Source organism: Mastomys coucha, unplaced genomic scaffold (genome assembly GCF_008632895.1).
Source record: "Mastomys coucha isolate ucsf_1 unplaced genomic scaffold, UCSF_Mcou_1 pScaffold6, whole genome shotgun sequence".
Lineage (NCBI taxonomy): Eukaryota > Metazoa > Chordata > Mammalia > Rodentia > Muridae > Mastomys > Mastomys coucha.
In genome coordinates, this window is record NW_022196912.1 from 66489108 (window position 1) to 66507800 (window position 18693).

At 32.9% G+C, this 18693-nt stretch overlaps 1 protein-coding gene across 4 annotated transcripts in view; it reads right to left on the reverse strand.

Annotated features, from left to right (window-relative positions):
- Strn3 (striatin 3) overlaps positions 1-18693 on the reverse strand; it is a 79857-nt gene that overhangs the window by 17335 nt on the left and 43829 nt on the right. Inside the window, exons 8-13 of one of the 4 annotated variants that reach the window (XM_031356678.1) lie at positions 16203-16313; positions 7264-7404; positions 3062-3195; positions 1428-1603; positions 1240-1287; positions 834-955 (exon numbers count right to left, since the gene is read on the reverse strand). In XM_031356678.1, coding sequence (XP_031212538.1) covers positions 834-955; positions 1240-1287; positions 1428-1603; positions 3062-3195; positions 7264-7404; positions 16203-16313 — 732 coding nt within the window. The remainder of the gene's footprint in view (positions 1-833; positions 956-1239; positions 1288-1427; positions 1604-3061; positions 3196-7263; positions 7405-16202; positions 16314-18693) is intronic. The other 3 variants (XM_031356679.1, XM_031356680.1, XM_031356681.1) reach the window with 3 other exon arrangements.

The window sequence follows — 18693 nt, forward strand, 5'->3', positions numbered from 1 at the left end:
CATCTTACTTCTCTGAACAAAGTATTCACTATTACTCCTTACATTATGGCACTGTGAACACCAAGTACGAGAACCAAAACAATAAGAACTCATAAATTTTTTGTTGTTTTAACAATTAGGAACAATGCCCAGAGTGTAGTCGAACATGTAGTTTTTTTTTTAAGTTTTAATCAAGGACAAATATCTCAAAGTGCCATTTATAAAAGTCAAAGTTTTGTTTTGCTTTTCATTTTGAAATTAAAGAATCTTTTTGCCCTCCATGAAGTAATAAATTAGCCTCTGGCTATCCCTATTATTTCTGTTGTCTTTTATTTAATATCTAAGCATTAATCATACCGTTTCTTGAGTTTAAAAATGGTTTACTTCAATTATTTTTTTCCTCTTTTTTTTTTTTTTTTTTTTTTTTTTTTTTTTTTTTTTTTTTTTTTTTTTTTTTTTTTGGTTTTTTGAGACAGGGTTTCTCTGTGTAGCCCTGGCTGTCCTGGAACTCACTCTGTAGACTAGGCTGGTCTCAAACTCAGAAATCTGCCTGTCCCTGCAGATTTAATCCCAAGCACTGGGATTAAAGGCATGAGCTACCACTGCCCGGCCCTCTTCTTTTTATTAAGTGAGATTAACATTTAAGAAATATGTTTTAGACACAAGAAAAAGTAACAATTCATACACTAAAATACTCCCGGCATGACATTTCTCTTTTAAATAATGAACTTTCTAGCAAGTAGAAGAACTAAATGACAAATTAATATATGTTTGAGCAACTTTGTAATAACATTTGAATTACAGAATTTTGTCAGTTCTATTAACTAAAAGATCCATTGTACCCATTTACTTACCATATGTATCATAGGGATCCACATTAGGACTAGGCATATTCCACCACTGAATGGTTGCATCAATACCACCACTGAAACACTGTTCTCCATTAGAACTAATAGCTAATGATAGGACAGGGCCACTATTGTAGAAAAAGAGGAAAGTTAGTTACAAATTCTAAGAAGAAACTCAAGCCCCCCTTTCCCCTCAATCCATTCCCTAACGCAGTATCTAAAAGCAATTTTAGGTAAAAAATGTAAAATTGAAAAGTACTATTAGATTATATTCAAATACAATTAATCAAATGAGGCATTATTCAACTAATGTATCTTCTCTAACATCAAATGTTGAGAAAACTAGGTTTGAAGACAGACTGCTAAATATAAACAACTGTTGCTCATTAAATACTAATTCAAGAAAACTTACACATGGGCCCTAAATGTGTAGATAGGTTCTACATCTAAAGAGGCACTCCTAAAAGAGAAAGAAAGGGATGGGGAAAAAAGAATATATTAAATCACCATAAATCATTAGTTGCTATTACTAAAGATAAATAGTAAAGAGTGTTCATATGAACAAAACTAGAAGAAAAAAGTTAATATTAAAATACTTGCTTTTTGGCAGGAACTGTCTTTTGCAAGTTCCAAAGTTTCAGGGTGTGGTCCTCAGAGGCAGTAACAAGCACAGGTTCTACAGGATGAAAAGCTAATGCTCTCACTCCATCAAAATGACTACGTAGTGTATATTTGGGGTTCCAAGTCTTTCGAAAGGCATCTTTATTGGCAGGCAACTAAAACAAAAAAGTGCACTATTTACAGGTAAAAGTATTAAGCTCAAAGGCATGTGGACTTTTTCTGTTTTCTTTGTGGTGTGTTTAAAACACATATTTAGAACTGTTTCACTAAAATATCCAGGGGCTTTTAATTGTACCTTAAAAACTTCAGAGCAAGTCTGTTTCTTTATGTAAGAATCCAGAAAAATAATTTTGTTAGACTTTCAAATACCTAGATCAACTGAAAAGCTCCTTAATGTTTTCATCTAATTATCAAGCTAAATCCAAAGCTCCTATCAAATGTTCGATGAGAACAGAAAATTGCCACTGCCATAATAATTTACACGAAAGCAAAACAGGAATATAAAAATTACCAAATACTCAAAGGTACAGAAAACACAATAGTTTCCATTTAAGAAATTGATCAGCATGTAAAAAGTTTCAAGGCAGAAAGTTAAGGGACTTTTGAAACAATAAACTAAAAATAAAAACAAACCCTCTAAGAGTATTTTCCTACTTTTTTAAGATGGAATCTTCGGTTACCCATGATAACCTTGAACTCACTATGTAGTTATCCTGAAATTACAGTCTTCCTGAGTCCGTCTCCCAAATGCTAAAACTACAGGCATTGGCTACTCTGCCCAGTTTATGTAGTGCTGGGGATCAAACCCAGGGATATGGGCATCCTAGGTAAGCACTATTCCTAATTCTTGATATTAATAAAGGTTAGTCTTTTTAACTTCATTTCTACATCAGTAAAGATAAGCTGTAAAACCAGTTCTAAAGCAGTTAGAAGTTTACTACAATTTAGCTGAAAATATGCTCTAAAAATAAAGCCAACCAAGGTATATATCTTTAAAAAAGCATCCTAACTTAAGGATAAGGGTTTTTTTAATGTTTAAAAAACAAATTTGCTGAAAAACTAAAGTGAATGTAAAAAAAATCCAAACACATATTGTTAGCTTTCAACTGAGTGTTTATGCTTAGAAAATATTTAATCAACACTAGTCTACTATTAACCTAGTTCTTCCCATCTCCTTTTTCTAGTCTTCAAGTGAAGTTAAACATTCAGGAAATGATAAAAGCTAACTTTGTGGTGACTGACAAGATAAAAAGCTCAAAACCAAAACATGGCTTTTAAGACTTATCCTGATAGCAAAACCCTGATTTCTACAGCCATTTATTTTGTCAATACCAAAATATGGCTTCAATTGAGTTAATAAGAGTTAACGAGTCAAGATGTGCTTTATCAACCAATATTTGGAAGTAATAACTTCTACCTAATCCACCAAAATTCCTAAGATTTAAAAACCACAAAAAAAAATACAGCAAAACTACATGTTATTGCAAATCAACACATCGGCACACTTATCTTTCCCATGCACCTTCACATTAATTCTCTTTTACAAATGATTCCAAAGAATAAGGAGCCTTCTATTAAATCATTTAAAAAATTAAAAATAAAACTGCACTTACATCATAACTATAGTCTGCATCATTTGTTACCGTCAAGTCTGCAAGGTCTCCAAGGCCCAGTACACTTAACAAAACATCATCAGAACCCATAATAAATGACTTGCCTCCTCCAGATGGAAACGTTATTGGTTCAGCTATAAAGAACAAAACCGCTTCTTAAATGCTGAAAAATCATACAATACAATACAATATTGTGGGGAATTTAAGCACGAAACAGTTACAAAATTCAATAATATTATGAATTCTACTTCCCACTTCCACACACAAGAAAACCCTATTACTGAGTAGAAATAAACAAATGTATTCAAACTACAATGTAGTAGTTATTGTCCACAAATTGAATATAAACTGTACATATTATCCCAGAGTGGAGGCCAAACACAAAAATTTTGTCTATTTAGATCCCTTACAACTTCAGTAAACTGTAATTGGACAGTTTTGATTAAATAATCAGATTTCAGCCACTTTGGGGGAAACAAATCTCTACCAACCTCAAATTAGCAAATGGGGTATTTTTTAAGTCCTTTAAGTTTCTGACGAAGTGAAAGAACATTCAGATATGACAGTTTCCAGACACTCTGAAACACCACCTACCAGTGCCAGTTACATTACAGTCTAGGAAACGATGACTCGACTAATAGTAAGTGTACTAAAGGGAACACCTTCCAACTTTAAAACTCTCACTATGACTTCATTTTAATGCCCTCTTTTATTTATTATGATGTTGCTAATACAAAAAACAACTAACTCATATTAAGTGTAAAACTTTTAAGTTTTGGGTCAGAATGAAAGGAAAGCTTCACTTGACTAAGCCGCCTCATCTCTGTCCTTTGCATGACTATACTTTCTGTATTGATACCTCAGTTTGAATTCAACTGCCATCACTGGAAAAACTAACTGTAACAGGATAGTTCAAAGTGCAAGCAACAATTCTCAATATAATTTTAAGTATGTGCTTTGAAAATAGAAACATTAAGATGGCAAGAAAGAAATAATTACAAAATGAGTCAACCTAAATATTTAAAATTCATGAACTTTAAAAAATATTATTCAAAAATTCATGCTAAGGGAATTATGAAAAATTCCTACAAAATGGCATCTATTTAATAACTATAGGAAACAGGAATAATGAAATATAGTAACACTAATTTACTAATAATACTGAAAATAATGCATTCAACTCATATATACTATTACCAAAGTAAATTTGTTAATTTAGAGTTTTTAAAATTTTATTTGATAGTTTCCAGACTCAAGTGGTCTCTTAAATGTTAAGGTATAATTCAGCAACTAATCTAATTTGAAAATACTTCATAAAATATATACAATGTGTGTGTAAGATGCTAAGTATCTCACACACTAAATCATTACGACAGTTACTGTTATTAAGCTATCGTTCAATGGTTATACTTGAATATGAACAACACATAGTACTAATCTCTATCAATATTAGTACATAGTTACTGATAATGCAAGAAGCAACTAAGAACTGTAAGATCAATAGTTTAAGAATCACATTAAAGTCAGTAATCAAATTTTACTTTATAATTTTTACCAGTACAAAAAAATTATTTAAGTTCATAATTTGTTTCTAGGATAGTTTAAGACAAAATGCTATAATTCCTTTCACTAACAACTATACAAATATTCATTAACACAAACTTAAAAGTGCAATAAAAAAAACTTCACCATCACAAATCAACTCATTTCTTTATAAATTCTTTTTGTGGGCTTATTTCTGATCAACCACTGACCAGCTTCTGGGCACAAGAAGAGAAGTGGCTCAACAACTTCAGCTGGGCTATTTAACAAAAAATACTATATTCATTTCTAAAATTAGTAACATAAACTACATTTCTATACCTTTCCTATATAGATATATACATATTTATATCTAGCAAGCTATACTACTCTTTTGATACTTATTTACATGTATGTCTATATGCAAAAGATATTTTAAGTTATTATTTCTGTTTTCCTTATCATCCATCATTGCAGCATGAAGTAATCACAGTAAATTCTTAATTTTTTGCACTGATATCTCTATTGAAAGAATTAATGTTTATTTTACAAATCATTTTAAGTTCATATAATTACCTATAGCAGTACATAGCATAAAATATAATCAACAAATCAAAATAAAATTATTAAATGAATATTTTATTGTACTTTATTTCATTTACTTTTAGACAGGGTCGTTATATACAGTCCTGGTCATCCTGGAGCTTGTTATTTCATGGAGCAGGATAGCCTCAAACTCACAAGAGATCCTTCTGCCTTTGCCTCCTAAGCAACTGGGACCAAAGGCAAGTTTTATTTTAATGACAGAAATTTTTATTAAGAAGAATTGGCTTTCATGAGAATCCTAGGGGCTATGAAATAGAATCTTTCAAAAAGGTCTTTTTAAAGAGTCCTGTAACTGGTTCTCGTTTTGATAGACAGCATGAGCAAGGAAACCTGTAGCTCATATGAAACTCCTCCTTTTTCTTTCAGAGTGACTTGTGTGTGTGTGTGTGTGTGTGTGTGTGTGTGAGAGAGAGAGAGAGAGAGAGAGAGAGAGAGAGAAAGATAGAGATAGATAGATAGAGAGAGAGAGAGAGAGAGAGAGAGAGAGAGAGAGAGAGAAAGTTGACATTGTTAGACAAGCACTCTGCCACTGAGATACATACCTAGCCCCTTTCCTCCAATTTTATTAAACCTAAAGCACATGCAGGCCAATGATTGCTCCCAGTTTTGCCAGTGACAATATAGAAAATATAATTTGGTCTTTAGTAACAATAGTTTAAAATGTTGTAATATTAAATAACAGGTATTTGTTCTTTATAAACTGAAATTTTTTTCCCAAAAGCACCAAATTTTTTGTTGACAAAGTCACTAAAATAGACTGTAAGAGTAACTCTTTAAAAATGTAATGAAGGTCAATCAGCCCATTTACCCCACCACTATAACAGAGATTAGTGACTTTCTTCTAAAAAACACACTCACACACTTGACAAACACACACAGAGAGAACTACAACGGCTTTTATAGAGTAAGCCTACTGGCTTTTACCATAAGTTTGTTTTAAACATTAAAAAGGGTTTGTATCATTAACCTGACTTTTTCTTAAACTGCAAAATATGTGGCCTAAAATATAAATAACAAAAATTTTACTAAAATGCATTACACATTACTCAGAGAAAGAAAATCCCAAATCAAAACAATAAAAATCGTAGAGCTGGTATCTGTATTTTAGAAAACAGAAAAAGAACATAGCTCAGTGGAAAGTAGAGAAAAAAATCCAGATTATTTTAATTTCTATTCTTTAGTATTAGTTTTATTACGATTAAAAAAAAATCTTTTCTTAAAATTCTGTGAATTAAAGAAGGTAAGAAGTCATAAATGAGAAAAAATACAAAATAGTTAAACTTCGCTGTAAAAAAAATATGTCCAGAAAATATTAGAACAAAATGTATACAAAAATTTGAGGAGAATGAACAAATCCCCTTGTAAGCATAAATAAAAATAAACCTGCATAAAATTACTAATGTGTTATTATACATGCATCATACTAAAGTAATTTGGATTAAAATTGATATTACTTAGAAATATATCTTCACCTAGGATTATACATTAGTCAACTATATCCATGTATCTTTAGGTAAAATCAGTTTCAAAAAATGCTTAAGTAGTATTTTCACCTCCTATGTACTTATGGCTTAGGTAAATTTTAGAAAACTCTTACTAGGTCATGAATACTTGCTACAAAGTTGAAAAATGATGTTCCTTATCCTAATATGATTAACAGCTACTACATCTACTTTTAGGAATAATATATAAGATCCACATTACACTTCCTAGCACTATAAACTGCTACATTTGAACCACACTACAAAGAATTAGTTTTCTCCCCAACTGTATTTTAATTTAATTAACAACTTAATTTATTAAGTTGTTCTTTTCTTAATACTAGATTGTAGGGTAAAGTTAGATTTAAGGAAGGTACTCTGATGGAAACAACTACATCTAAAATGAAAACAAAAACAAATATAAAAAACTAGAAGACACATATCATCCCTGAGCAATTATACCAAGAGCTCGCCCAACACCTCATGTAGGATGATCCTCAGCATTTTATACAATAGCATGTTTGCAATATGAAGAGGTGGTTTGGAGTTAAGGAACTCAGCAATACAAACAAACAGGATAGCTAAATGCTGTACCTTCCTCTGCTCTTGCACCTTCATGATCAGCCATTCTAGCAGAGGCTGACCTAGACTGATTAATGATTCCTGAAGGGATGTGGGGCAGCTCATCATCTCCCAGATCAGTTATCATGTCGCAGAGGTTTGTCCTGTTGACCCCTGTAAATTAACGTCAGCAGTAGAGGTTCATTTAATAGCTACCGCCTGACTTGCTGGCAGCCATACTAAAGCAATTTACTAACAAAACAGGCTTTTAAGAAGTCCAAGTTATTAAATATCGTCTTATACACAATTTTCCAAAATACACTGAAAACATTTAAATATGTTGTATAGTCACTATTTTGTGGCTCTTTATGGATACTGGATAGATCAGTGAATAAATAACACTGTATTTGAAACATATAGAGAGGAGAGGGGAAAAAAAAGAAAAACTTCTATTACTTGGATTCTGTTAAGTTCAGCCACAGAAAATGTTATTAAATCAATGGAAAAAGTTAGTATTTAAAGCTGACGTTTACTAGTCCATAAAGCAAAACATGGGTCTTTCAACTTAAATCATCATTTTAAAAAATCAAAGAAATACATACAAAATGGCTTTTATGAGGGTGCAACAAACAATTAACTTTCCCTGCTGTTTTTATGGATATTTCCCCACCATATTAGTACAAATATGTCATTCACAATTTAACCCAATTTGTTAAAAGTTGTTTCTTAGAATTGTTTATCTCACATTTTCACTTTTCCAAATTTGGAAATAGATTTATCCTTGAGTTCTTTGAAATTCTTGTGATGATAGGAAAAGTCAGCACTGTCATAGGCCATAAATTTAAAGAATAATTTCACCTAATGCCTAGATAATTTAGATAGAAAACACAAAACTCAAAAGCTTCAGCAGTCATAGTATACTCCTTAATTATCAATTACACAGTACACTTTTAAACTATGAGTACATAGGATGAAACCTAGTTTTAACAATGTCAAAAATTAAAAAAAACAAAACATTTAAAGTTGGCTTAAGATAAAAGGAATTAAAATAGATCCAAGGTCAAACATTTTGTCCTCATATTCATTAGCATGAACAAACACTAAGGAACTAAGTAAATTAGGCTGCTTTGTGATTAAAATCACTGGCAGGTATTTGTGTATCAGACAGTCTACAGGGAATGTCATTTATCTATGTATCCCAAATAGAATGAGAGGCAACTAGAGGCCAGGATTTAATGGAAATAAATGAAATTTTGCATATTATTTTATAGTAGTTCCTAACTAAAAATAGTACAAAAGTCAATTTTTGAATGTGTGATATATGATATCCCCTGAATTTTCCAAAAGAATTATACTGGAGAAACTGTGCCCTGAGCATTTTTTTCCTTGCCAGTGAAGCAATCATACATTCTCTAAATAAAGGAAAACAAACAAACAAAAGAAAAAACAATGCTGACTGGATATCCAACAACCAGGTAAATGCAATGGGAAAGAAAAGAAACATAAACTCTATAACTTGTGATTACTACTAGGACTGATTTAGTTCCTGCAGTTAAAACTCTGCATCGAATATTAGTAATTCTACAACTTATAATAAAGAGGAAAAAAGTTGTTTTTTACAAAGAATTTTCCTTTAAATTATTCTTTAATCTTTTTCTCAACATTGTTAATCAAGACTCTCATGCTGTACTAGACTTGTACTAGACTCAATTTTTTTTAAGATCTTCATGCTCCATTTACTGTCTATCAAATTTGAATACTGCCAATTAAATTAAGGCTTCCAAATTATCACATTTATTCTCCTGCTTCCTTGTTCATCAGTGCCAAGTACTTAGTACTTCTTGAGTAAGGACCCCTAAAATTGTCTACTTAACCTTATACGTGCTTCATGATGTGCTTTTTTCTATCCTATCCTTTACCTGACCCATAACACAAATCTCCTTAACTTTTGGTATAGCGCAAATTATTCTGCTATGCATTCTGCTTTATTTGACTGAATCTGCCCTAACTCACTCACGCTCTCTTCCTCCCTCCTTCTTGCTCACTCACACACATGCAGACAGACACACACACACACACACACACACACACACAGTCTATACAAATCCTATGTATTTCTCTAAGAAAATCCATTTCCTCAGAAAATATTTTATTGATTTTTTTTTATGCTATAAGAATTTATTATGTATCTGTGTGCCTTAGTAAATACTTATGTGTGGCTTTAGTAAATACTCTTATTTAGTAAATACTCTTATAAATAAAAATTATTTTTGTTATGATAGCTTATAACAAATATAATAAAAATTCTAAAGCTTTATTTTGTTTTAGAAAATATGTAAAAATAAATTCCAAAGTAAGTAGACTTGGAAATATAGAAGGGAGCAGAGATAAATATTAAAGTCATTGCTTAAATTTATAATCCAGAATTACATATTATCATCTTTACAGACTTACAGTGAAACAATCTTTAAGTAGCACAATGCCAAGTTTAGGAGAAGATGAAACTTCTCTGCTCTAATAATACTAGTTTCTCAAAATCTGCCAAAAGATAAAAGCAGATTTCATAACCAGAGATCCTGGTCTCTGCTCTGTAAAACAGAGCAGCTTTCAACAGCAAGTTAATCAGTATATTTACTTAGGTACTGAGGACTGAACAGAAGGGTTTACACATGCTAGGCCACGGCTCTGCCACTGATTCTATGTCCACCTCTTCAACTGAAAGCTTACTGCATCTTCACATTCATCCTAAATCCAAAGATTCTAAATAATTTAACAGTTTTAAATGCTGACCAATAAGAAGAAAACTGGAGTATTATTAGTATGAGATTATTATGCCTAATGTTAATACAAATATTTAAGGGCATAGAGGCTCAGTAATTTCCTAGAAAAACATTAGCTGAGTTTAGGTTTAGGACACACACTTGTAATTCTGGCACTCAAGAGGCTGAGGCAAAAGGATTGGGAGTTTGGATAAGTCTGGACTATACAGCTGGTTCCAGATCAGCCTGGAATATACAGTGAGGCTCTATCTAAAAACAAGTAGCAAAAACACAATAAAGATATTCCTTCAGTTCTTAAGTATTGTAGGAATTTAAAAGAAATATTTTTCTGTCTGTGTGGTGGCTTACACTTGTAGTCCTAATACTCTGGAGATAGAAATAGGAAGAATGAGTTCCAAGGCCAGCCTAAGCTATAAAAAGACCTCTGCTTTAAAAAACGGGAGGAGAGGGGGTAGATTTCTAACTTTTAAGTGAAAAACACTACTATGAATTATAAAACACAATACATCTATCTCTTAATTGTGACCTTCAGATTTTACATAAATGTACATCCCTCTTAAAAAATTGTAGCATGATGGAAAACATCTATAAACTGACCACTTTTATCTACATCCATTTACACACTCAAACTTTATCTTCCTTTACACAACACTTATAGTACTTTCTCCAAATCTAAAACTAACATTTTCCATTTCTTAAATGTGGCCTTTGCTAATTAATATTTTCTCTAACAAAACTAATGGTTAGGCAAACAGTTTTATCTTCTGACTACCACTATAATTAAAATAAACCTTTCACATTGTTAGAAATAATCTCAGTGTCTTGAATTCACACACAAAAAATGCATACAAAAATACAAGAAAGAAAAATGAAAATAAAGAAAGTGTGCAGAACCTAAACTGCCAACATTTGAACTTGGCTTTTGTCCCTGATATAAGTAGTGACTGTATCTCATGCTATCAGTGGAACTCAACTTCATAATCTGACCTGAAAGTTCAGGAAACGAGTCCTTGCGGGCTATCAAGTTTCTCACAACATGGCAACTGTTGCTTTAAATAAATGTGACACTACAACATTGAAGAAAAGTAAGCAGAACTACAAAGTGAGTCTATGGCTTTAAAAAGTGCACTGACTCTTGAGAGCACTTTTCTGACCCAAGATGAAAATAGCTAGAAAGGAAGAGGAAGGAGAGAATAACCCAGCACAGGATTAACTGGTCCATCTGAAAACTGTGACATTAGACGGGAAATGGGAGAAACGGAGGTAAAGCTAGTTAGACAGTGGAGACGATGAAAAGAAGGGATGTGGCTAACCTGAGATTTAAAAAAAAAACACTACACGCACAAAACATTGGTTTGTTTACATTTTTAAGCCAGGATCTCAAGTAGTCTAGACAGGTTTTGAATTTTGGATCATCCTACCTCTGCCTGCCAAGTGCTGGAATTATAAGCATTTGTCACCATGCCTATCTCAAGTCTGTCTTAAAAGTATAAAATTGAAGCCAGAAACAGAAAACAAATCATCCTTTGTATAATGTCCCTTTACTATGAAATAGATTCACCTTTTTCAATGTACATTAGAAAATGTATAGTGATCCAGTAACATCAGCAAAGGAAAAACCATGCTATATATTGAAACGGTAGGCAAGTTACTCTAGGGAACATTAAATGAATCTTTTTATCAAATAAAACATTGCCCCACCTTGCTAGGTTTTATGCAAATATTCTAATCTTCCTTTTCAGTACAATCATTATTATACAAGGGCCCTATTACATTTTCCAATTAAAGAGGCTGAGCCCCTTCCCCTCTTCATTTCCTGTGCATCAATCCTTTTAATACTAGCCAATCAAGTAAGACTTCAATCGGACCCCAGCTAATGGGAAAAAGACACAGTCACCATCTGAGTTGGAATAAAAACCAAGTACACTTTCTGGCTCAGTGTGCTCTGCTCCTTAGAGAATTATCCTCTTGATCAAGAGTAAAGCCTTTATTGGGAATGGTGGGATCTTTCTTTGCAATACCCTCAACTTATTTCTAACATTAGTATATATGAGATTAACTAGAAAACATTAAAACAAGTTGCTCTATTAAAAAACCAAGATTGCAAATATGAGTACAGTCTCAAAATGTTAATCCGTGAAATCCAGGAAAGGTTATAAATCTTTTGAAGAAAGAAAATAAATCTGAAGCAGGATCTCATGTAGCCCAAGTGGGCCTGAAACTTTCCATACAGCTGAAGATGCTGCTGAATGTCTCACCATCTTGCCTCTCCTTGCAATTACAAATATGTACCACTACACTGCATTTATGTGGTACTGGAGGCAGAATTCAAGACTGCATGGATGCTAGGGCAAGCATTCTACTGCTTGAGCTACATTCCCAGCCCAATTCTATGTTCTCAAGTCAACACAAATTTTATGCAGCACAAAAGTAACATAAAAGTAAGAATAAAGACAGAATACAGTTTTATTCTTTTCATGTACAAAAACAAACAACAACAAGAAATGTTTACAAGACTTTTAATTCCTCTTATATTCTAAATAAAAGATTCCAGGTTTTTCATGTGAAACAATCAGTGTCTAATGCTCCCAATGCTATGAACCATGTGCTATTTAATCATCATTAGTTTATATAGCTTTACTGAGCTAACACATGGAGCAAAAAATGGAGAATATCAAAAGCTAGAAAATTCTATGTAACTGAGACTTTGTTGTTTTGTTTTGAGACAAGATTTCTCTGTGTAGCCCTGGCCATCTTGGAATTTAGTCTGTAATCAGGCAGTCATGGACTTCAGAGATATGCTTGCTTGTGCCTCCAGCAGGTGCTAAGACTAAAAGTGTACATCACCACCACACAGCTAAAATGAGATTTTAAAAATAAAAAAAATATTTTTTTCACTTTCCCTCCACTCTCAGGTATACACCTTTAACCTTACCTCTTTTCTCCAACTGTCTATTTGATGTATTTTGTCATTGCAATAAGAAGCTGACCAACAAAAGTGTTTATGTAGATGTGTATTAAAAAAAGATATACTTGCAATATACAGTTTGGTGCTACTGGTGATCTTGAAGCATCCTTTAGTTAGGACACTACCATTTTTCCTTAAATTACATCTATATGACAGAAATACAGTTAATATTTTCATACTGAAGTCTGAATTCACCCATTTTTAATGTATAAGTAATTTCATAAAGGAAATGTGGAAAGTAAATAATTTCTAATCATTTCTTTTAGAAACCTAACTCTTATGGCCCGCCCTACAGATGCACATAGCTGATGTTTACGTAAATATTTAAAAATCAGAAAACAACTTTAAAGTTTAACAGAGACCAAGTTAAATGCACAGAAGTATTATATGAGCACAAGAGTCTAGATTTTAGAAACTAAAAAGGTTAAGGGCTAAGGGTGTAAGTGAGGAGTAAGCCATCTGCATGTGTAAAACTGAAGGTTCATTCTCAACATGGTCAAAGCCAGAGGTGTTACTCTGGATGGATGTAGAACACATCTGTAATCCTAGCACTAGGTTGAGAAAGAGAGACAGAAGGAATACAAGTTCAATAGTAGCTTGGGCTAGATTGAAGTTCTGCCTTAAAACAAGCAGACTCTCTTAAGAGAAGCCTACAACACACACTCTTGGGTATGTCCTACTATATTTCTAAGCACCCTCCCCCTTTCTCTTAATCCTCATGCTTAAATGAAACCTATGTTAAAATACCTTTTGTAAAATCCCAACTCCATGTCTAGATAGATAGACAGACAGACAGACAGACAGACAGACAGACAGACAGGGACAGACAGACAGATAGACAGACAGACAGACAGGAATGCAAACAACAACAAAAAATATAAATTAAAACCCATAAAATACAAAAGGCTTATATATAAAATTATTTCAAAGTTTTAGGAAAATACTATTACATGGAAATATTAAATGCAGTTGTTTCTGACCAGCACTAACAGTTAAATTTTGTCTTTATATTCATAAACTTTAAACAAATAAGAAGTCTCACTAATGTAGCTAGCTAGGCTGGTCTTCAACCTCCTATATATAGCCCAGGCCAGCATTGAACTTACCAGGGCTATACATATAAACTGTCTCAAAACAAACAAACAAGCAAGCAAGCAAACAAAGCAACAAAACAAAACAAAAAACCTTGAGAGGCTAGATTATTCTTCTACTAACTCTCAAAAAGATCTAGGTCTATTCGCAGTCTATATAGAAGCAGCATTAAAATGTTTAGCAGATTAGTCCAGAACACAGCATATAAAATATAACCTGAAGTTATTTTAAAATAAGCTATTTTCCTTCACTCAATTTTTTGTGGGGGGTTACTGTTGTTTGAAACAGAATTTCTTTGTGAAGCTCTGGCTGTCTTGTTAGCTCTGTAGACCAGGCTGTCCTTGAGATCAGAGATTCATCAGTCTTTGCCTCTCCTGGAACTAAAGGCATAAGCCAGCACTGCCTAGCTATTTTATTTCTTAAAAAGAATAAAACTTAAATCCTAAAATTTAAATGTGACTTTATCTAAACTGAAATCAACCATGCAGTAGCTCCGTCATACTCAACATGCATATATTATATGTAAATGGTGTTAAAACTCAACAGAGCTCCAGCCTAGCACTTAATGTTTTCAAATAGAAGTAAGTAGTTCATAACATAGTCTGGAACTTCTTATTCCCATGCAACAACACAACTAGCACAAAGTTATAAAATTGTCAGAAGGTGGGGATTTAGCTCAGTGGTAAAGCACTTGCCTAGCAAGCATAAAGCTCTAGATTCAGTCCCCAGCATCAGTGAAGAGAGTGAAGTAAGGAAAAGGAAGAAGGGGAAGGAGAGGAAACTAACAGGTGAAATTTTCAAAACTCCAGTTAACTCAACAATAAATTAAATGATTTAAAAAATGCATTATTGAAGAAAACACTATTCCTGATATTCCTGCAATCTTATAAGCTAATGTATCTATCACTAGAAACAGGAACAGGAAAGAATGTCTCTGTCTCAGTCTTTGTTTTGTACTATTGTCCTTGGCACACTTATTACCTTACTCTTTAGACTTTATTTATTTATTTATTTGAGATAGGGTCTCACAGCAATCATGGCTAGCCTGGAGCTCCCCAGGTAGAGAAGGTTGGCCTTGAACTCACTAGATCTGACTGCCTCTACTTTACCTTGTGAGTGCCAGAATTAAGGTATGTGTCTTCTCTGCCTGGTAAGATTTATTTATTTTTGTGTGTACGGATGTTTTGCCTGCATGTATGTTTATGCATCATGTGAATGCAGTACCTATCAAAGCCATAAGGGACACCAGATCCTCTGGGATTGGAACTATGTAGCTGGTTGCTAGCAACCATGTACATGTGGGAATCCAACCCAGGCCCTCTTCAAGATGAGCAAGTATTCTTAACTTGATATACTTAAAAAAAAAAAAAAAAAAAAAAAAAAAAAAAAAAAAAAAAAAAAGTTGGACTAGAAGTCAACAGCCAATAAAAATTTTCCAAACCCCCCCCCAAAAAAAATTCCAAACAAATTTCAAGTCTCTCCATTAGTATCACAGGAATAAGGATTTTCCCAGGGTACTCTCAAGTATAACTCACAAAATAGAAAGTTACCTGTCTTGAGAGTTTCTACAGTCATACTTCTACAGATAGGAACACTCATGCAGGCACCCAAAGAGAACCAATTAGGAACTAAGTAACAACCCTTATGATCATCACTTGCAGCACTATCACATCTGCCAAGTGGTGGAGTCAAGTAATTATTATCCAGGAAAAAAAAAATGCTAATGTCCTTGGATTATGACCAAAAGCAAAATCCTGGGAAAGGATTACCTACCCCACTTACTTAAAGATTCTCAAACTAAGAAATGCTGATAATAAGGAATACCTTTAAGTAGAAAATAGAAGAATTTGTACTTTCTTTCCTTCTGAACAAATTTCTATTATTTTAAATTCCAAAGCCAATATTCCTTTTAATTTGAAAAATCTTTTAAATTTTTCAAAATCTTTTCACCTTTACCCTACATATTTGAAGCCATTTTTATTTGACCAATTACAGACCCTCTATTTCAATTACACAACAGACAAAGTTGAAAGTTAGTTGCTCCCTTTATGACATAAAAAGTAAATTGCATCAAAATACCCTTTTGTTCAATATCAGCATACAGAAATGGTAATAGTTATAACTGCACTTACTCTTCACCCCCTTCTTCCCCTTCCGCTCCTTCGTGTACTGTTCCTTCAGTTTATTTATTAGCCCCTGGTCTACAGCCCAAACCTCAGCAGTTGGGGAGAGGTCATCTTTATCTACATGCAGCACATTATTAAAAGAAAAAAATCAGCAGTTGGCAATGCAAGCTATTGGCAGTAAACTGTTAAAAGCTTTACACCATCATAATAAAGATATTATAACAGCATATACTCAAAACACTTTAAAGGTGCAGTCTCAGTTTGGTACTCACAACTCAAAGTAAATGTTCTTAAGTTCCTAAGCATTTAATATCATCAACAGGTAAACAATACTTCATTTTTATATATGACAAATTTGACTATTTCACAAATGGACTAACATTAAAAATCTATTATTAAAAAATAGATCACTGCATCTTTATAAAAATGTTAATAAAAACTATTCAGCCAGCATCATATAAGCAAATGAATGAATTGCATGCAAATTAATAAAGTGCAAGCTGTAAATGTCAGTGCCGTTTCATTGATGAAATTAGTCATGCATCTCTGTCGTAATACTTCTGCATGCACAGGGTAATTGTACTATGACAGAAAAGTATTCTAGTCCAACATAATACATAGAGTTTCCAAATACAATGTCTCAGATACCTCACAGAAAGCATTCAAAAACCATCACCTGTCTCCACCCCTTCATGACAATTCAACATTTCATTACCTTTTTCCATTGGACTACAACTAAAGATTAGCAAATTAACAGAATAAAAATAAAACAAATAAGCAAAAGCAAATTCCACTGACGTTTTGATTTGAGTTGATTTTTTTTTCAGGGTAAAATAGTGACAAGCACAGAGAAGTTAAAACACATCCTGCTCTATACTTGGTAGTATTTTTCTTGTGTGTGTGTGTTTTCAGCAATATTTAAGTAACTACTTATGCCGGGGGGAATGGGGCAGATCAATTCATAGTAAACTAGAGAACTGTTAAAACAAAATAGTATAAAAATAATTTTCTTAGACTTATTTTACTCATTAAGAATATTCCCTCATTGAGTTTTAAGGCAACTTTATTATTATTAAATTTAATATTTACACATTGACTGTTTTAGAGTCCTGTTAATAAACAAAAAATTATGGCCAAGCTCTTAGTTTTGAAATAAATTACACTGAATAGTAAGATTTTAGTTTTAAATTTTGGTAACTAAGCATATTCTGTTTTCTAAGTCTCATAAGCTGCATAGGCCTCATTCAATCATAGAGAGTAAGAAAAAGGCCTTCCTGCCTTTCTGGATAAGCAAGCATAACAAGGTCTCATGTTTGAACAGAGAGAAAAAATTCAGAGTTCATATACCTTGTTTCTTTTCTACAGTTGTTATGCCTTCTCTCTATCATCATAGGTGGCTGGTATGTGAAAAGATATTAATTTGCTAAATTCTGTTACCTGAAACTAAAGATTAATATTTTCATAAATTGTCAAATATGTAATTGTAGCAGTTTTAATAAGAGAAAATTAATTTTTAATGTACTATAGTCATAAAGATTTCTGAAACCTATGCTGTATCAGAAATTTTTTCCATTTACTGAATAAAGTAAATGGAGTCATTTGAACTCATCTTTTGTTGGAGGACTGGGTCTCAGAACACAGTACCAGCTATCCTGGACTCATGATCCTCCTGTCTCATAATTCTTGGCTCTGAATTATGGGCTTGCACCTCAAGACCTCATATAGTCATCTTAATGAAACTAATGATTCCTGTTGTCAACTACTTACACTAAGACAAACTGACACTTCTTAAAAGAAATATGGTTTATAATCCACAGACTAAAAATAAATGAGTAAACCTTAGGTCTTAAGTGGCACAATATATAGGAAAGAAAACTAATTATAATGACCAATTTTCTAAAAGTCCTGCGTATCAAGAATGAAGCTGTGAATGGCTGTAAGTATAGTGGCAAAGAATAGAGTAAAAACACAAAGGAAAATGTTATTACTTGAAAGATAACCTCAGATCTAAAAAACAAAGTAAACTAAGGCAGTGCAAAGAACAAGTTGGTGGATACATATGTGCACAAAAACATCCTGGAACTTGCCTGGTAAGCAACGGATGATTTAATATTGCTTATAAGAAATAGGTAAGAGCAAAGGGGAAGAGGCACTAATACCAAGAAATGAACTTGAATCAATTATGTGAACCTTTTGTTTTTCTTAAAAGAAAACACAAACATGTACAAAAAGTTGATTCCTAATAACTTGAAACCAGAAAACAATAAAATTCTATTATGGTAATTCTATTACCAAAGCAGAATGCCTATTAACCGTAGCATAAATTTATTACTACTTTCATGTCATGAAAACAAAACTTAACCAGGCAGTGGTGGCGCAGACCTTTAATCCCAGTGCTTTGGAGGCAGAGGCAGGCAGATTTCTGAGTTCAAGGTCAGCCTGGTCTACAGAGTGAGTTGCAGGACAGCCAGGGCTACACAGAGAAACCCTGTCTCAA